The 21952-nt window shown below is 33.5% G+C and overlaps 1 protein-coding gene across 2 annotated transcripts in view; it reads left to right on the forward strand.

The window, feature by feature from the left end:
* Window positions 1-1584: 1584 nt before the first annotated feature.
* Window positions 1585-21952, forward strand: part of LOC111001966 (probable G-protein coupled receptor 158) — a 30162-nt gene continuing 9794 nt past the window's right edge. The window contains exons 1-10 of one of the 2 annotated variants that reach the window (XM_045630415.1): window positions 1585-1853; window positions 11132-11272; window positions 12409-12924; window positions 13475-13705; window positions 14164-14232; window positions 14737-14904; window positions 15948-16151; window positions 17438-17641; window positions 17942-18139; window positions 19052-19072. In XM_045630415.1, the coding sequence (XP_045486371.1) occupies window positions 11150-11272; window positions 12409-12924; window positions 13475-13705; window positions 14164-14232; window positions 14737-14904; window positions 15948-16151; window positions 17438-17641; window positions 17942-18139; window positions 19052-19072 (1734 nt within the window). In that variant the 5' untranslated portion in view covers window positions 1585-1853; window positions 11132-11149. The remainder of the gene's footprint in view (window positions 1854-11131; window positions 11273-12408; window positions 12925-13474; window positions 13706-14163; window positions 14233-14736; window positions 14905-15947; window positions 16152-17437; window positions 17642-17941; window positions 18140-19051; window positions 19073-21952) is intronic. The other variant, XM_045630416.1, reaches the window with a different exon arrangement.

Here is a 21952-nt window from a genome sequence, read left to right on the forward strand (position 1 = left end):
TAAATTTTATACAGACCTATAAGTTAACAATAAATCATTGAATTTGAATATTTTATTATTTCACCATGTAATAGTGCAAATAAATACACAAGAACAAACTGTCTTCCCCTTAATAGAGAATCGTAATGTTAAATGATGTCTGTGCAAAGACTATACATAAGAAAAAAAAAATTTCATATCCTATCCTGACAGGTTTTGTTAAGCAATGTGGCAGAGGCTCCAGCCAGCAGGTCTTTACGATGCCCTTTATCCTTCGTGAAAAGTATGTGATGCGACAGTACGTCTAGTTGTTTGGTTTAGATATTTGACATGTTACTACATAATAAATTATTCAATTGACTGAATGAATTCGTAAGCTAACTTTATATTAATTAATTCATCAAATCACATTCAAAAATTTTAAATACAAAATAGTTTAAAAAAATCGATATTTTTTAAATTTGCTTGGGTTGTTGCGCGAGGCCCTTGCAAGAGCGAGTTCCCGTTTGATTGCCCTGTTCGCCACACCGTAAGGCCGTCGCTTCAAGGTGGAAATGCCCTTGGCACCATACAGTATGTGAAACTCAACTCCAAGGGTAAGATTTCAGTCAAAGCAACTATGACTTCCGTATGTCAGAAACGCATTGAATTTTGGTCTAAACTTTTTGAAAACGGGTAAGCTGCACATATAATAACTGTTGGACTTAAATCGAGTCCGACGTGAGAAGATGTGAGAACCTATAGTGAATCACATTTATCGGGAGAGGTCCAGGTATATCGCTACTATACTTTTTATCTACACGTAGAAAATGACTTTGCAGCGGTCGACGACATGCACTGATCCGGATACGTTACCGTCCTTTTAGGGAAAATTAGACCTATTTATATTTGTAATTCCATAAGTTTGTGATATTAGGAACAGGAAAAACTATGCGAGAATCACTCATTTTAAATAAAAACACTTTTAATATTATAATTACAACTAATATTTTGAAATAACTGTTCCTTTTCGTGTGCATCTGAAAATGTGAATTGTTCACTAGAATTATTATCCTTCTCTAGTTTTTTAAATAAATAAAATATAATCATTTATTTCAGACCAAATAATAAGCCATGAATTAGTATAGTAAAACTTATAACTATTTTAATGAAGTAATAAGCACTAAGCAACTTTCGCTTCGCATCGTTGGTGCATTGTTTTTGTAATAAAATTTATTTTTATTAGAAAATCCTAACTAACCTATCAAATAAATTTTCGAAATAGGACACCTTAGTTACCAGAAATAGATAAATATGTAAAAGTAATAGTCTTCCTGTTATAGATCTTGTCCGCTCTACGCCCTTGACTTGCGAACTGGTAGTAAATGTAAATATACAATTAATTTTTTTTTGACGTTCATAAGTGTACTTGTTTATATGAATAAAGATATTTTGTTGTTGTTGTGAATCACTTATACATTTCGAAGTACGTTTTATTAATATTCGTTGATTTTTCGAATGTCCTAGCGTTCTGTTTTCAATAAAAGCTAGAGGATGCCTGACGCATGCGCGTCACGCGTGCCGAGATGATCGGGAATCGGGATAACGCTCAGTGGCGCTCCGAATCGCCTCTTTGCACGTTCTATACGCCAAAATCATTAAAAAAACACCGTTTTGTATTAATAATTCCAAATAACGCTAGCGTGTATCAATATTTAGCATATTTCGATACGTTGTTTGTGATTCGTTGAGATCAATTGTGACAAATCGGTGGGCAATTTCCAATTATGATTTTCGTGTTACTGTGAAGTACCTAGATTTATACCTGATTCGTGCTTACCAATGTGGTTTAGAAATTCGCACTGAGGATAATGGATGTCATGTCTAAGGCACACGTGAGTTTGATATTAGTATATACGTAAAATTTATTTCAATATGTGAAAATTTACCAAATTTAATTTAGCTATTTAAGACAAACACAACAGTATACATACACGAAATCGATTGTACAGGCAATTCAGAAACGTCTAATGTCTTTGACCTTAGACGAATAAGATTTTCTTCTCCGCCTGTTGATTAAACTTTAGGAGGTAATTTTAAAGCGTAGTTCCTCAACTCATCAATTCAGTTCCAGACATGCCAAGGGCCCAAACGAGAAGTCTATCGTGATAATGTTATCGATTTTACACGTCAAAATAAACAAAAATGTATGTATAGTAAATCTTATTATCAAACTGTGCACTAAAACTGGGGTTTTTATAGTAGATTTATTTGACGATATTACTAATGTCGCCATTAAAAAGGGTGTTAAAAATTGGGTAGGTCTAGGGTAATAATAGTTTTTTTTAATATATAAAAAAAAATGTTTTGAAATTTCTTGACGGGTTAAAATAAAACTTTCAATTCTTGCTTTTCTATGTTGTCCCATTCAAGTAATAATGTTCAAAAGTTAGATAAGTGTGACAAACGCAATCATAATATTATTAGTTGTATATAGAGTAGTCTACGTTTCAAGGAATTTAGAATTATTAAAGAACTGACCTTTGTATTTAAATATAAATATCACTTCAGTGATACGGTACGTAAATATACAATTTATCTGTTCTCTTTTAGTGTCTGAGTTTGACGTTAGGTACCTACTAAATTTTTTATCAAAAATATTAGTTTGTACTAATGGCAATTAATATATTTACCAATATTGTTACATCCGATTCAATGACGCAGGTTATTTTGAGACATAGACGACCTCTTTCCCCGATCTTCTGTTAAAAATAATTCGAACATCGAAAAATAATTCGTGATGCTCCGTGTATTTTATTTATATAGACATCGGGGAAAACGAGAAACGTTATTCGAACACATCCATATGAAAGAGATGCATATTTTATACCGTACGAGGTACCGCACACCTGAGTAAGCATTCTCACAGATTCGTATAAATTATTGAAGTGGACAGCACGTATCTAGAGATCAGTGGAGCGTCACCTTACCCGTGTTCATACTCTGTTTCTGTTATTTTTATACTCATGTGAGAAAAATATACGACAAATCTAAGCTTAAAGTAACGTTGGGTGCTGACTAAATAGTGATAATACGAATCTCTTGGTAAAAACGTAGAGGCCATAGTCCAGACTAATCTGTAACTAATGATTATAATAATCAAAAAGCAATTATTTCTATTTTGTTAAAATAATAATATAGCCATGGATGAAAAATAAAATAACATTTAGTAAGAGATAATTGCGTCATACTGATTATCACTTTTTATTGAACATTCCATAATACAAACATTAATAAACAATTGAAAGTTACTGAACATTTAAGGAATATAATATAAATATTAGTTACGATTTCTTTGCTTTACTTTTTAAATTGAACAATGTTTTTATTTTATTTCTTTTAACCATAATAATAAACAATTGCTTATTTCATTAACAGAAATAGCTTCACTTGGTGTATTAACTTATTCGCACACCTTCTATAAACAACAAATACCTATTATATATCAATTCACTTTGACACTGAAGAGAATTGAACATGATTTAACTTTTGCATTATCATGAGTTCGAATTACGGACATCAATACATAATATATCGCGTAATTCAAATGGCGGAACTGAGATGCATTGGGCCTATTTAACAGCTCATGTCAAGCACAGAAGGTTGAGGATTTTATCTATTAAGAAAGTGATCCATTAGAAACAGAAATTTGATTCCAGGACCAAAAGTTATAAAGCCACTTTTGGTTTGAATGTTTGATTTGTTTTTTGTCCGTTGGTGAACACATTCAGAAGCTTTTTTCTTTAAAAATATTTAAAATTGTCTATTTAAAATATTCAGACACTGATTCATACATATATAACAGTTTCGTATATCATTATTTCATAATAGAATGAAGATCGTATCGTTTATGATTACAAAAGTTATAACAACAAAAGCCTCTGGGACAAAAGACTTGATATCGAGGACGTTTCCTCTTTTATTCACTTCATGCTCCATAGCTTGCTTTAATTATTTATAACAAAAACAATTATACTAAACATATAGTCAAAGATGAAATACGTAATATATAAAAAAGGTTATAATTAATGCCTAATTCAGCTGTGTCGTGACATGGTATAAAAGTGAGGGTGCTCATGATGCAGGATATATAGCTTAGAAAATAAAAAAAAATACGTTTATCATGGAACATAAGAAAGACTAGAAATACTTATTCCACGTCATTAAATTTGAACCTGTTGACATCCCTACTCATCGGCAAAGAACACAGAGTATAGGCCGAGAGAAAAAGCCGGCGTAAAAAACTCTCGGTACTCTTTTAAAAAAGCTAAACATCAAACAACACTTATTTTAAAACAAATGTAGCAAATTCATTAGAAGTAGCAAAAACAAGCGACGTACTTCTCGCTAAGTACATTGGTTGCAGCATTCTTTAGATACATAATAATTGTAATTTATCTACCATAATAAAATATAAATAAACATAAAAGCCTTTATACAGTGTAGGTAAAAAAAAACATCAGTGGCGCTATAACCTCTTCAGGTCTTAGCCTCAGATTTTTGAATTTGTTTCATGATCATTTTTATCTAATAGGCAAGTAGGTGATCAGCCTCCGTTGCCGGACACACGTCGTCGACTATTTGGGTCTAAGACATGTCGGTTTCCTAACGATGTTTTCCTTCACCGGTCGAGCAAATATTAAATGCGCACATAGAAATAAATTCCATTGGTGCACAGCCGAGGATCGAACCTATCGACCTCAATATGAGAGTCGCACGCCGAAGCCACTAGGCCAACACTGCTCATACAGTGAAGGTACAGTTTTATAATCGTCAAAGAATCCCTGATCCATCTGCTTGAATATCCATACCTATGCTAATGTAGATGGACTCCATTTAAATCCTTGAAATAGTGTAACATATGTATCTGCTCTTTTATGATATAATAGTCGGATGGAGGATTGGTTTCAGGCTTATGGCGTGACACAGAATCGGAAAACACTTCATTACAACTTGAGTGGACTGACGTAGGCTCCAATTAATTAGAGAGCTAACGAAATTGCTTCATGACATAAAAATACAGATTCACCACCATTAATAATAAGAGTTTCTTTTGTTTATTTTGATTTTAATATTTTTGTCAGATGTTACTTATTCAATATGTTTTCAGTTTTAAGAAAATACTACTAAACGTGGCTTTGCAATGTTTTGTTACTATAAAATATTGGTCGTTGTATGCTGGAACCACGCGTTTTGTTTATTTTTGTAACCGCGACGTGCTTTTCAGATTTTAAGATGCCCAAACTAAGTATGAATATTAATTTAAATTTCTTATAACTGCGGAACGGTGGCGTTTCAAGTTGTAAAGTCATATCGTAACATGATTTAGCACTACAAAAAAATATGTGTCGAATTAAAGACAGTGGGTATTGAAATGACTATCAAAGACGTAAAAAGTTAAATTAAAAATTTAAGAGCAACGTATATTCGTAAATTTGGATATTAAACATCTTGCAACTCGATAAGTGTGACTGAGAAAAGAAAAGAAATCTACTGTGATCTCCAGTTCTACTTTTGCTGTTAGCGCCTGTCTTATTAATAGTATCCATACGTTGTATTTTTGACGTAAGAAGACTCAACAGAATATCAAACAAATCAGGCGTCATTAACAAAATACTCTTTACTTACTTACTCTAAAATTTTCATTGCGAAATTCTTACTAGTACAATAGTACTATCTTAAAATAATCCTAGCCTCATGTAAACAGCACTAGCATGCTCCAAGCCAGGTCAGCAAGCCAGGACAGTACTAGCTTGCTAGCATAGCTTGAAAAACTAGCTTCGTTTATCCCGGGCATTACTTTCAATAAGTGTTTTAAGTTATGTGCAATTGCGATTTATTTGGTGTAGAATGTATTTTAAAATTGAAATGAATTGTAAAAAAACAAATACTAAAAAGATTATGTTTAGTGGACGACGAATAAGCCAGATGCAAAGTTTCCTTGACTCCTTAAGGTCTCAACATTCCTTGATTTTCTTTCACTTAACGTCCTATAACCCCTAGGGCGTACATAGTGAGTCTCGTGTTACACCATGCTCCAAGTCTTTCCTACTTTACAAAAAATATAAATTACCTTCTCTGAGTACTAGGCGTAATCTGGTAGATTGTGTCACTGTGAGAATAATATGCGTAAATGAAATAAGTTGTTCAGATCTTCTTGAACTCATACCATTTAATGTTCCTGCCAGGTCTCTACGCTCACATAGAACTTTTAATTTTCAGACTCCCAGAACCGACATTGGGTTCCGCGAGCCTCTTCACAGGATGTGTTCTTCTTTAGATTCTATAAAAAACATTGACCCTTTTTCGCACTCCACTACTGCTTTATTTAAAAATAAAATAAACCAACTGTTAATGTCTTAACTCTGCCATGTATATGTGTCGTTGTCATGTTTTGTTTGTATCATATAGTATATAAGTGAAACCTATTGTGGATACATCTAATGTGTTTATTTTATGTTTTATTTTTAACTTTATTTTTATTGTCAAGCTGTATCCGTTTTGTTTACTAGTAAATAAATAAATACTCTTTCTGCCTCATCAAAAACTGTACGCCAAGTTTGCCTGGGACCGCCACGTTTCCGCTTTCCTTTCGGGTTCCAATGAATTGCCTGCTAGGGATCCTTTCGGAGTACCTATCCATTTCCATACACCAGATACCAATCAGCTGTGTTGCTATCTACAAATAGTCGCGGTTACCATCAATTAACCATTGTAATAAAACTCCAAGGTTATTCTTGTGAAAATGTTTACGTAACCGAACAAAAATAAATCCACTGCTTTATATCAGGTAAACAGATGATTTGACGATTATTATACATTGAATATTAACAACATCTGTTTAGTTTTTACGAGCATTTCGTAAAGCACATAAATATTTATTAGAGTATGAGTTTTATTGTTTCTAAGAACATATAAGAGCTCTTTTAAAGATCGACCTTAATAATATATCAATATTTATAGAAATTGGCACGAAGGTCATCTAATATTATGTGATACCTAGGTAAGACTGAAAATGAAAAAAGGTGTAAAAAAGTTAACGATACTTTTATTGTTTTTCGAAGTAGTCCGTTCCTATCAACACATCGTCGCATGCGATTGAACCACTGAGTAAAGCAGTGGGCCCATTCTTCTTTAGTAATCTCTTCTATGGAATTTTCGTACGATTTCACCGCATCATCTAGTTCTTGAGATTAAATGAAAGTTGCAAGGCGCCAGGTTAGGACTGTGAATGATCCCGACACTTCCTATAGTCAAATATTCAACAGTCCGTTTTGAATAAAACATTTTAAATCATTGACCTAAAATTTTCTCGCGTTAGGGTTATTTTCATGTATAACAAGAGTTTTATATTTGTCGCCAATTCACAAAAACAAATGACAAGTGAATGCAATATACTACATTAGGTTACCAAAGAGTTCTATATTTAAAGTTTTCAATAGCAATAAAATAAAATGTAGAATAACCGGCCAGTTCTAAACATTTTCAGTGTTACCCACGTACAGTCCATGGATTCACACTTCACTACTTTTATAGAGATTAAGCTAAGCACAAGCTTTTAATATTATTAAATACACTTCGTTGTGCTAAGACAGAAATACGATTTATAATACAGTGCACCAGCGATACCTGAAATTTTCTATAGTTTCGTCAAACATATATTTATTATTAGATTTAATTTACAAAAACATTTTACGTAATTTTACTTTGAAGAAGCACATGAACACTTAAGTTTTGTTACAACGATTTTGATATCTATAAACTTTTTTATTCATAATTCGTAATGTTCTCTTTTAACTGACGCATTCTTCTATCTCTTTTTATCACAGAGTAACTTTAATTTGACTATAGTGAAAAGAATGCAATAAAACTTTTTAGTTTTTATGAAAAAGTGACGTTTACGAGCAAATTCACGATATGTTTGTTATTTGACATGGTGTGAATACTTCCTTCATACCCCTTGTCTTCAGCAAGCCCTAGCACCTGACTAATGACCTGTAAGGCCCTTCACCTGTCAGTCCACCGATCACAGAATCGGCCTCCGCCTTTACCGGTCACTACGAGTTTCATGTTTATAGTACCATTAGAATCTGAATAATAAATTAAAACCAGCTATTTTGTGAAGACTACTTACTACTTTTAATATTATTGGATTAGGAAATTTTGTTTGTGTCTTGTGAATAAAATCACAATAAGTAATACAGTCATATATCTAATTTTAATATAAATTTTGAGAAATAATTTGTAAAATTAGTATGAAAAATTATTAACATGAATTAACCTTATCCTTCGATATAATTATTTTATTTTTATTTTCGCACAGTCAATGGCACAGCATGCACTTTAATATTTTTTTGAAATTTTTTATTGGTACTCAAACATACTGAAAATAATATTTTTTTCTTGTTACAAAGGCATAAATCTTATTAAAAAAAAGAAAATTAAAGAATAAAAAGAAAACAAAACAAATGAATAACTTTTTAGCGTGAATATATTGCTTTATTAACCAAAGCGAATATTATAGAGTGCAATAGTTCACGGGCTGTTGACAATCGTTATACTTGGCTCGGTGCCAAGCATAGCTATTGCAAGAGAGGTTTTGGAGACTTTTGGAGGATTTTGTATAATCTTGATATGTTTATATTATACTCTATTTGCCAAGTGCTGCTTTTGCATTTTATAAACCTGATCACACCAGTTTTCCGCTGCGTATCAGAATTGGGTCATATCTGCATCGTTATTGCTACATTTCGTAAATGCTTTAGAAAGAACTCTAACATGTCTTATACAGATTATATTTGATTAGATCAGAAGCGGTAAATAAAAAAAGCACTTAATCAACCTAGAAAGTTTTATTCCTTACAAAATGATTTTATTTAACTAAATACAACAATGAAATAATAATCGACCAAAAATAATCATACCACTAAAAGCCGAAACTAATACATAGAACAATAATTGAACACTACCGAAACTTCCATCACGTCCGAGTGCCAAATGCAAAATGCTCTCACTCGGTCCGGCTTGCTGGGTGGGGATTTCTATCTAAAAATATTATACATATATTTATAATGCATTTTATTATATCTGTTGCAATAAATTACCTTTATATAAAGGCCTTGAAAAAAACCGTATTACTATCCTATTGACAACTAACATAATAGCTTATAAGATTGAGGGCCTGTTTCACAATGTCCGGATAAGTTCCCAATAAGCTATTTGTTACTTATTTGTAGGATAAACAGTATTTTTGCGTTTCACGACTGTCAGATAGCGCTATACGTTATGAAATGTGAAGTATCTTATTTGGAACTTTTATCTTTCGAATAATTTATGTGTTGCATAGCTATTTGACACTTTATCCATACATTGTGAAACAGAAATATTTAGATTATATAGATATATAGATAGAAGATATAAGATTTTATTTTATCATACATTTTATTTGCGAAGATGACAAGGCTGTACCATATATAATGATGAGCGTTGTCACTCATCCAAAAATTCATAAAATAATGGAGACTGTTCAGAATAGTTAAGATTAATACCTGCTGAGTTTCATCATCGGATGTTGAGGCGAGAGTTGATGAGGTCATCACCTCGACGTCCGTCGTTCCACAACTGAAAGTTTTTAAAGCAATTTTTGCTTCACTTTCTGGAACCATCTGCCCGCTGTAGTTGTATCAAATCAAATCAAATCAAATCAAAAATCATTTGTTCATATAGGTAACATAATGTACACTTATGAACGTCAAAAAAAAACATTAAATGATTCATATTTTACATTTACTGCCAGTCCTTAAATCAAGGGCGTAGAACGGAAGAGAAGAACTGGCAATAAACTTACTGCCACTTTTTTTAATCGCCAAGTTTTTTTTTACACAATGTTTGTAAGGAGCTACAACCATTACACCATGTTCCGTATGACAATTTATAATAATAAAAAATAAAACATTAAAAACAAAGATTTGTTCTCTATCAGCAGGTGGCATGGTGAAATAGAAGCGCGCACTTACATACTCGTGAGAACAACACGCAAATATGTAGTATAAACAACTAATATCACCGCATACACGAATTCAAGTACGACCAGTCACCACAAGTAGCACCCGTTCACGAGTATGACGCATGGCCAGCCATCGGCCCTTTGTATTTATTTATTTATGACATACCTCGTTATCATCGTTAGCGATACTTTTTACTTGACCTATCTCTAGTACCTCCTACTCTTAAAGTTTAGTTTGAAGTAAATACAATTTTGGATAAAAATATACTAAATGTTTAACAGGTTGATAAAATGTACAATTCCTAGGTATCGAGGCTTTAACGAGTTCTATATCTGGGCGAATTGCAAAAGTAATCCGAAAACTGGCAAATGCAGTAATATGGTCTTATGTACTTATTACAAATTGGACGTTCGATCTCCTATACGGTTCTTTAATACCCTTATAGCCGAGGAAATCTATTGGGAGCGATATAAAGTATTTGTGCTAGAGAACTTCAATCTTTGATATGATCTCTGATATGATAGTAGATTCTTAGGAGAATATAAGTATCAATATAATATATATGTTTAGCTGCTTAACTTAAGTAATAATAGGGGCTGTACATGTTTACGTAAGCACTATAGGGTGGGCACATCTTTGATTCTCTTATTTCGTCAACAGTAATTATTTTGTCTGTGGTTGAAAACGAAATACATTTTCGAGGATTGCTACAAAGAAATTATACGTTTATGAACTATTTATTATTTTTGACAGATTTTCTTACTTTTGCTGACAAGAGGGGGGGAGGGGATGAATTACAGTAAATCTGAAAATTTACTAATTTTATGATCCTTTATTGTATACACCAGTACCGAGCGCCTCTCGCCAAGTAAGAAGTTATTTTACGATATTATAATTGATTCTTTGCGTCAATATTAAATAGGGAAATCTATTACGGCAAGAACAGAAGGTTTTATATAAGAAGAACAATCCTTTTGATTAACCGATTGGTTCTAGATCTATATAAACCTGGGTTTCCGGTTAAGTAGACAATGCTAACATAGATGACCAATCACAGTCAAACGTCACCAACTTCTCCAGCTGATGTTTAGATAAAAATCTCACAGGTGTGGTGGAGGTGAGAGATGTGGGCGCGGTGGGCGGCGCTGGCGTTGCTCACGTGCGTCTGCGCCGCGCCCGCCGACCCGCCGCACGCACTCCAACAATGTGACACCCTGAATCTGAGGAGGCCGCCGCCGTTACCCACAGTAAGAATTTTATTTATACAAATAAACTAAGAAAGGAAAACAGATTGATTATGACCCATAATTAGTCGACATCACAGGAGAACGAAGAGCTGGCAGCTACCTCGGATAAAGAATTAGTCTAGCTATTCAAAGGGGGAACGCTGCCAGTATCTTTGGAACCTTGGGACTCAGTCCTCCTGGAGTACCTAAAGGGACTCCTTTTAATAATATATTTTAGTTATTACATCTTACGGTTATTTATTATAAAAATAATTAATATTATTAATAGTATTATTTATAAAATATTTTTTTATGTAGATATTTTAGTTATTATATTGTTAGTGTTTTCATCGATGTTGTATTGTCGTTGTTGATTGTAACTTAATTTCTCATGAACACACACACGAAAAATGATCACACACACACATCCTTTTTCTAATATATTTTCATAACTTGACTGTTCTCCTTTTAACATGTGGGGCATTGAAGCGGACAGCGATAAAAAAGTGAGGTCGTAGAATTTATTTATAATCGAGTTAATAATACCGCAAGTGGTTATGAACGCAAATAAAATAAATAATAAATCAGTGGCGCTACAACCTCTTTAGGTCCTGGCCTTAGATTTCCGAATCTGTTTCATGATCATTTTTAAACCTAATAGGCAAGTAGGTGATCAGCTACCAGTGCCTGACACACGCCGTCGACTTTTTGGGTCTAAGACTTGTCGGTTTCTTCACGATGTTTTCCTTCACCGTTCGTGCAAATGTTAAATGCGCACATAGAAATAAACTCCATTGGTAATTGGCAAAGCCGGGGATCGAACCTACGACCTCAGGTATGAGAGTTGCACGCTGAAGCCACTAGGCCAACACTGCTCTATGAACGCAAATATGTAACATTTTTATGGTTACCTTTAAAGTTATAAGCCTTTCAAAAATACATAATGGTAATTGTAAATGCGATTCTTTGGAGTAGGTTTTTTATTGGTATGATTAAACTGAATATAAATAGATTCTACGACTTTTTTCGCTGTCCACTTCACGAGACATTCGCCATGTGTAATGTTTGAGGGTATATATATATTTTTTTATAGAACTGGGGGGCAAATAAAAAAAATAAGTAGTATGTATATTTCATTTGTCATAAAATAATTTCAGAATATACGTGAATATGAGGCTGCCGTTGTCCAAATAGCCCGTGCGTTATCCGAGCTGGTAGACCAAGGCGTGGCTGATGAAGCCAGAGCTTCAGCCCTGGCTAGGGCAGCAGCCAGAACTCCTCTCCACCCACCGCCAGCTGCTGTTGCGCTTGGAGCTCCGCAACTCCATCTAGGAATCTTATACATATCGGAACCAGCTCGCCTCGTTGTCTTCCAACAGAACAACTCAGTCACATTGCAGCCGTTCTGGCGTACCCTGGCCTCCGCTTGGAATGCCAGTGTTGTCATGTGGTCAAATGCTTGGTATTCATGTGAAGGAGAGCCGGGCTGGTGGGGTGGAACGGCAGCAGCTAGGGGAATGGGTTCCACGAGGGCAGCGGCTGCACTTTTCCGCAGTTTACCAACATTACCGTGTGAAGACGCTATGAATGACTGGCTGGGAGGCACACCATTATGCGATACCATGACAACAGCTTGCGAAGCTCTTCCCGGAAGTAATGGTCAGAAGTTGGAGGTATTAATTCTATATTTAAAAAAATATTATAAGTATATAAGCGGCCTATGTATTTTTTACCTGCCTGCTTAATTACATATACACACCAAGGCTATATGTCTCGCATTTCCTTCACCTTTCACCTAATGGGGTCAGCGTAATATATGGTTTTTCATAACCATTATAAGTATATATTTAAATGCGTATAATAATTTTATAAGTTATGTAACATATAAAGCGATTTTTTAAATACATATCTTAATCCCTGTAAATCAATGATTCCCAACCTTTATTATACCGTGCCATACAAATTATGACAACTAATTTTTATATAAATAAATTAATTAAGAAACTTCTATGATTGGGGTTTAGGAAGGGTTTACTAGGAAATTGTTAATATTGTGCACCTTCTTAATTACTTTGCATGCAACATAATAACTTAAGAGTAACTTATTGTTAATTAATATTTTATTTAGTTACTATCGTATTCGCTATATTTTTAAAGTGGTCTTTAAATGTATGATAAAAATAATGTGTATGTTTTGTAAATTTCAAAATAAATAAATTTCAGTACCAATGTAAATGCCTTTCCAATCACTGGCACCAAGAAGGTGGAGGCTGGTTATCTCGTCTTAAGTTAATGGATATTGGGAAGCTGTCTTGTACGCCTTGTGGCTTCGGAAGTAACGCCACAGCCTGTTTACCAGACACATATAGAGCAGCTTTATTAGCTGCGAATCTTACCGGCATGCTTATATGCCTAATTATTGGGCTTGTTATCTTTAAAAAGAGAAAATGCAAGGTATGAATTTTATTGCAGTAAGTTTTTCTTAGTTCTCTTATTTTTTTTAGACGAAACCCTTGAATATTTCATGGTCAAGGCTTTCGTGATTACATAATTTTTTTATATATATAATAGGCGTTTTTTCGGACATAACATTATTATTAATTTTTATTTTATTTTTTTATAATTTTTTTTCGTAGATTGTTCGTTTTTTCCACTTTTGCATGTCCGTTGTATGTTTCGTATGTACCTTAGTTCTGTACTTAGTCTTTTTCTGAAGTTTATACAATCCTTGTTAATATTTAATGTTTTGTTCTTATTGATTCTGGTATGTAACTAATAAAGGGTCCTAGTTTGATTTCTGGTATAACAATAACTAGACGTTGCAGGTTGATTATGTATTGAATATTATAAAGTGAATGTTAGTCTTATGTAATTTTCTTTGTGATTAAAATTATAATATGCTACTTTTTCAGGCAGTTGCAGTGGGGATGTGGACTGTTTTAGAAGTTATTCTCCTTGGTGCAATGTTCATGTACGGCTCGGTAAGTAAGTTTGTAAAATATAGAAATACGCACAACTTTTAACTACGATTTAGGTGTAGCAAACATAATTATAAACTTCTTTGTAAATTAACTATTACTAAAAGCCCCAAGTACGAGTAAATGATCATTCTTTGTGTTTGTATATTAACATTCACAATGTTTACACACTGTATACGTGTTTAATATAAATAATTTAAAAATCTGCTTTAACTGCACAAGACGTTATGCGACACAATTTCCATTTAATATGTAGTATGTTCTAACTACTAAACGAATACATCAACCAATAGCGTGTATTTTTTCGATCGATCTCCCTTTCTCACTCTCTCTCAATTGCTATCTCCCTTTTCTTCGACAAAAACGCTGCACATTGCCGTGACGTTCCGTAAAAACTTCACCCTCTTGCGCCTAATGAAGTTTCACTTCGGAAAACTTCTATACCAAATAGGTTTTAGAGAAAGAATTTTAGCATCATATTTTACTAAGTACCTAAACATTTTGCAGGCTGCCGCACAGTACATACCTGGGGCGCAATGGCGCTGCATTACAAGTGCATGGCTACGAGAATTGGGGTTCGTAGCGTGCTACGGCTCCGTCGTTCTCAGATTATGGGTGTTATTAGCCGAATTTCGGACTAGGAAGGCACATAGATGGACACCTAGAGATGCAGAGGTATATATCACGGAACATAGAAATAAAGTTGGTTTCTCTGAACTACATATAGTATTCTGTGCTTACATTAAAAGTATCGAAATTATTTATTTAGTGGTTTTTACAAAACTGAATTTTGAGTTATACTGTGTTCATTCTTTACTACTTACTTTACTTGACACATTACAATATAACTAATAAGAAGTTTGTATTTTTCAAATATGATGAATTATATTGACTGAAAAAAATGTATAAATGTTTTTTACAGTTAGAACTAATTACATATGCCATATAGTAGGTTTCACAAATATACAGTATTTATAATATTCTTAACATACAAAATTAAAAATGGATAAATAGGAAATTAAAATAAAGTTAAAAAGTCCCTTTGAGTGTAGTTGTACCTTTAATCCTGGCAACATTTCCTCCCTTCATTTGATGAACAAGGAAAGCTTCAGCTGAGGTTAACTTAAATATTTAAGTAGCACCTGTGCACTTGAAGCTTTCGGCCCAAGAGTCTCTACTCCATAGGGAGCAAAATAAAAGTTTTTATTAATTAGTTTTAATATAATAATAATTACTAATTAATAAGTTGTTTCAGTAAATTTGTATAGCTGCTTCGTATTAAAACATCCTCAAATGAATCTAGCTATTGCTTATGTTTTTTTATCTTTATTTTACAAAATAATATAGTATATCACAAAATGTTACATTAGAAAACCGCTGTGGTTTGTATTAATGTAACCATAGTAGTTTTGTTTAGGAGCGCGACAAATGCATGTAAAAAGTTTTTTAATTTAGAGTTTATATTGGTTAGTGTTAGGCTATCTAGTATCTGCTTGGCTAGACTATTTATTAGTAGAGGTAGCACATACCGCAACGTTCTCTCGCTCCACATGTTTTTTATTTCATCTCAAAAAAAGTGCTGGCCTAGAAGACATTTATTTACTGTTTCTGTATTTGGCAGTATTTTGCAGTGTTTAAAAATGTAAAACTACTACCGTGGTTTGTTACTTGCTCAGATGCAGATGAATGTTAATGCGTTTATTATAAAATATTTCCAGGTTTTACGGATAGTAGCAGCCATGTTGATAGGCGCTAGTTGCTATCTGGCTGCTTTTACCGCGACTTCCGCCTGCGAAGACGACATCGGGGGTGGATGCGCAAACCCCGCCTGGCATCACGTGACAGCTGGAGCCGAGATTCTGTTGCTCATTGCTGGTCTTCGGATAGCACATGCAGCGAGGAATGCCAATGTGCCCTTTCAGGTCTGATATTGTTTTACAAACTGAGTTCAAGTATTACGGAAGCAGACTTAATGCAATTTAAACCCCCCCGCCCCTCTTTTCAGCAAAAGTAACCAAAGCTCTCAAAAGTAATAGTTTTAATTTTGTAGCAATCCTCGAAAATGCATTACGTTTTCAAGCATAGACAATATGTGGGTAATTTCAAATTATATAATAAGGAAATAGTGACTGTTAGCGTTATCACCAAATAAGAATATCGAGGCCCCTCCCCCCTATAGAGCTTTAGTAATACTTGAACGGCCTCTTGCTGTGTTTAAATATTTTCCTTCTTTAGTTTATGACTTTCAAACTATTATAAAATGTATCCACGAACTGTTATGGGCACCTGCTTGTCCAAGGCACGATTTTCTTCAGTACCGCCAACTTTTAAACTTAGGTCTACCACTGATATTTATTCAAAGATGGCGTAAAATAAACCAGAGACTGCATGATCTGCCGTAAAACATAATGGCTAACAAGACTTATATAATTTCCTATGTTGGCCTCTATTTTTATTTTTTTATCGATAAGGAAACCTGACAGACACATCACATATATAAGATATGTAAAAAATACTAGTTATAGTTATATTGATGTTCCTAAATGTTTCACAGATAAGGTATTGTTTTAATAAAAGTATGTGTAACACAAGTAAAAATAAAAATAATTGTTTTATTTTTAGTTGTGTTAAAGTTAAAATTTAATGTAGTACATACACAAACGATACAATTTAAAAAGGCGCTTGAAAGCGGGTGATCACGAAAACAGCCAGTGCTCATTTTCCTAAGCGTAGCATTAATTATTCGTATTATGAAGTTCGGCTTTGACTAACTCGTTAGAAGATTGTATACTTGTAGATTGTATTTCCGCTACAATTCAGTTATTTAATATGACAACAAACTCCCAAGCGAAATTAGAGAACTGTCACTAAATAAATTCAAAGCCCTTGTTAAAAGTAAATTAATTAATAAAGCCTTTTATAAATGTGACGAATACTTAAATGATCATAATCCTTGGGATTGATTTGCTCCAGTTCAAACAATTTGTATTAAAAACTTGGCGATTGAAAAGACTTGCGGAAAGTTCCTTGCCAGTTCTTCTTACCCGCTCTACGCCCTTGACTTGCGAACTGGTTGTAAATGTAAATTTACGATTAATTTAATTTGTTTTTCTTGACGTTCATAAGTGTACAAGTTTATCTATATGAATAAAGATATTTTGATTTGAGGAAGTACGTTTGGTACTGTAATGAGCTTAAACGTCTTCAGGAACGAGGGTGGCTAGCATCTGCCTTATGGGTAGAGGGCGCCAGTGGTCTTGCTTGGCGTCTAGCGGCGATTTCGGGGGCAGCTCCTGAGAGATCACCCCTTGTATCAGCAGCACGAGCACATTTATCATCGGGCGCTGCTTTGGCCTGTGTGCTGGCACCACGTTTGTGGCATGGATATCGAGCCAGGTCGCTTGCTCAGGAAGTAAGTATAGGTTATTGATGATTTATTTATTTAGTTGGAGTGACAAAAGACTTTCATGGTATAAGTAATAAAAGTTGAATTACTCTTGTGTATAGTTAAATTTCATTCAGAGGCAAAAGAGGAGAACATTTTCTTGTACTATATTTAGTAACTAACACCATATGTAAGTTATGACACAGGTTTATTTTAGGACGTATTAAATATTTTCTCTTTAATACACAAGGACGGATTAATTATCCGATGACGGATGAACTGAACTGAAATGTTAAAAGTCAAATTTGTCAACAACTTTCACTTTAGGTGTCACGTCGAGGTCCCGCAGAAGGATTCGGAGCTGAAGCCGAAGAAGAGCCCTCGTCTGAAGAAGTCAGGGCCGAGCTGAAAAGGCTTTACGTCCAACTGGAGATATTACGCAATAAAACCTTGCGCAGAGATAACCCTCACATCAGCAAGAGGAGAGGCGGGCGAAAACCGCCTCATCGTCGATTCTCTTTACAAGTACGTATACACTATCTGGTACAATATGTAATATTGATAAGTATTGTTAGTGTAATTCATATAAAATATGGATTTGAAAAACAATACAAGAAAGATTGATACGCACTTTAGGACATAAAACAGTAACAGATTAGTCGAATGGCGTAGCATGATTATGAATTAATTATACGTCTTGGAGTTTAAATACCTTCGAAAGCCATCGAAATATAATACATGCATATATGTATTTGTCTAGATTAAGAAAGATAAATAATACGTAAAAATATTACGTATTGCTGACATAGTACCTCCTATGGACTGACGACATCTGAATAAATATTTAATTTGAATTTGTTAAGGTGTAATAAAATCTATACATATACACTCAGATATTGGTGCTTATTTGGACGACAATATTATACCTCCCAATTCATCGAAAGATGTTAAGTAAAATTGAAAGATTTCATTTGACAATATTAGACTAATATTAGTATAGTTGAGTTTGTTTATCAGCAGAAAATAGATGCAGCAAATTATATCAGGCCAAACTTTCAATCCATTGAAAGACAGTTATCTCAACGTGAACAATGACTTAAATTTTCCACCACCAAAGTTTATATTATCTGGACTGAATATTCGATAAATTGACGATTATTTTACGTTATTCATTTTCTTCACAGTAATCTTGAATCTTTATTTGAACAATACATACAAACATATCTTTATACACTGACTTTCATATTCATATACCATATATGTTAGATTTTTGTTTCATTTGTTCATGTTGTGCGTTGATCTAACCTTCCCCAACTAATCACAAAGCAGGGTTATTTTAAAAATGCTTCTTTCAAAGTCAAAAGTCTTAAAAATTCTTAAAATAACCTTGACCAAATCATTAATTTGATGTTTCATATTCCATTCCGTCCCACGTAGAAAAAAGGCAGCCGAGAAAAGGTAAGGTGTTATGACATATTGCGCATGTGCACTCGGAGCACGCATGCCCCCTGTTAGCCCTGCTCTCCCCTAACTGACTCCACCAAGCACTGACCTTTGCTGACCCAGTGTGTTGTGCTTTCCGATGGATTGTAGCACCCTTACTAATCTAAATATTAACTATTCATTAACATACTATAAGCCTTTTTTAGTACCGCGAGCTCGCTTTAATCTCATTAAATTAATTTTAAAAATGCGGTTGTCGGTTTACGGACGTAATTGAACATGACAACGTCATAAAAAAACGTTGATTGAATTGATTGCATACTTTTATGAATAAAATATTTTTTTTTTAAATTTTGTATGAATACAAAGATAGAGGGAATGAGAGATAGATGCGGCGCATGACAATGAGCGTAACGGGACAAAAAGTCATGATTTTTCGTGCGTGAGTAAAGGAACGGCAACGGACTTTTCTTTTAAAAATAATTTATTAAAATGCACAGAGTGACAGCACTTAATTAAGAACTAAACAATAATCCACTTAACTTCTATATGCTTACCAATTTATACATTAAAAATTACTTACTAGGTATTCGCTGTTGCTGACACACAACCTACATTTGGTTTAGTGCTAGCAAAGCTTATATGGGTAGGGTTAGCACACTTAACTCCTCCCTCCCTAAGAGAGAAATTATCCGAAGGGGCTGAAGGTGACTTCGGAGAATTTCTTTTATTGCAAATATAATATAATTTAAACTTTAATACAATAACAAATACTATTACTACCACTATTAAATAGAGAACTAATGTCCATACACTTATGTTATGTGTCACTACACTTTTCACAACTATTTCACTGTTAATGTTTCTAACATTATTTAAGATTTCTTTGACATCACTAAAATCCACGTTTGTTAAATCTATCCTTTTATCTAATGTTGCTATATCCTGTTGAAGTTCAGGAATCACTGCTAGTGACAACTGCATATTTACATCAGACACATTGCTTGATTCACCGAAAATCATTCTGCCAATTTGCATGCTGCAGCGCTGACTTGGCGTCACGATGTATGTCCCCAGTAGACTGAATCGATGTATGTCGTTTCTGCAGTGTTCCGTCAAAATTATTTTGTCTGCTGTGAATATCAGCCAGCTATTGTTCATAATCTTCTGGATTTTTATCTTCTCAATTCGTATTTGATGTTGAAAACATAAACTGTAATTATTCTTTATTAACATTAATTCTTCGACACATGTTTCTTCATTATTTGTTGCCAAATTTTCTTCTGAACATAAGTATTTGTTGTTCTCTATGCTCTCGCAAGGGCTCAATACATTTCTGTATTTCAAACCATTCACCAATAGGTAAGGATATTTAGGAATAATTGTATAAGTTTCAGAGGATTTTGTTATAGGGATAGGAATAATCTTGTAATAATTATACGTATCTGATTCTATCAAAGGTATTTCTAATACAAATACTAATTTATTCTTATCAATATAAGACTTTAATATAATATTACGCTCTAATTTAAGCAAGTTATTTTTTGTTACCGGATAAATTGTTTGTGCATGTTTCTCTATTACTTTGAAAACGGCTAATAACTCTGTAGAATAGTAATTAATAATAGATTGGTGTAAGGTGTGCAGTTTACTAAATGCAATAGCTGTTTCAATTTCTTGTATGCTCTCATAAATATAACGAAAGTTATTCAGAATCTGGTATAGACTATTCATAATACGAATAACATTACATTAGATTATAGATTAGTCTCTTCATTTTCTCGGCCTAACCAACGCCGAGGAGGTTCGTGCGTCTTAATAAAAAACAATTTAAAATACAAGGAAATTTGTTACCCTAGACTCGCAATACCTCTTCAATTCGAATTTTGTGGCGTTGAAATAAGCAAATACAACTTAATAATAATATGTATTTACCGGACTCCTAAGTTAGATGTAACACCTTTTTTATATAATTTAGAACAACTTTTAAGTAACCTATGCAGGAAACGCAACAAAAAACTAATATTATGTGGAGACTGGAACATTGATATTTTAAAAAATGATAAAAATTCCCGAGAACTTATCTCTATTCTTCAAAATAATAATTTACAAAATCATATAAAGCGCCCAACACGTAAAAACGCCTGCTTAGACTTAATAGCAAGTAACATAAATGACACACAAGCGAGCCTCCACTACTTGGCACTTTCAGACCATGAGACCGCACAATCGCTGACTTTTACACTCGAAGAAAACGAAAACTTGAAAGATATCCCAAAGTACTGGTATATATACAGACGAGAACTCAATAGAGAAAACACTAATACATTTATGAGGTGTCTATCAAGCCTTACCTTCTCGGACGTATACAGCTCCACAACAACAAATGAAGCATTCGACAACTTCCATGACACTATAACATTATTTTACAATTTGTGCTTTCCGATCTTAAAAATCAAAAATACATTCAAGCCTATCAAAAATAGATTCTTTACTAAAGCGCTAAAAAAATGTTGTATAAGAAAAAGAACGTTATACCTAAAATATCATTTAAATAAGCACAATAAAAAACAAAATAAGTCTGCATATAATAAATACTCATCTATCTTAAAAAAATGTATACATAAATCCCATCAACTTAATAATGCAGAATACATAAATTCCGCAAAAAACAAAACTAGAGCAGCCTGGAATGTAATTAAAACTAATACACGAGACATGACATTTAATTCAGGAATAGAAGCAATTAATATCGATAACAAAACATATGAATCACCGCATGAAATATGCAACTTTTTTAATGACTATTTTACCTCACTGCCTACTAAAAATAAAACAAACAATTTGCCAGAAGCTAAAATCCCTCTAAACCATAAAAGTATTTTTCTTTCCCCC

This window comes from Pieris rapae, chromosome 12, assembly GCF_905147795.1.
Source record: "Pieris rapae chromosome 12, ilPieRapa1.1, whole genome shotgun sequence".
Classification (NCBI taxonomy): Eukaryota; Metazoa; Arthropoda; class Insecta; order Lepidoptera; family Pieridae; genus Pieris; species Pieris rapae.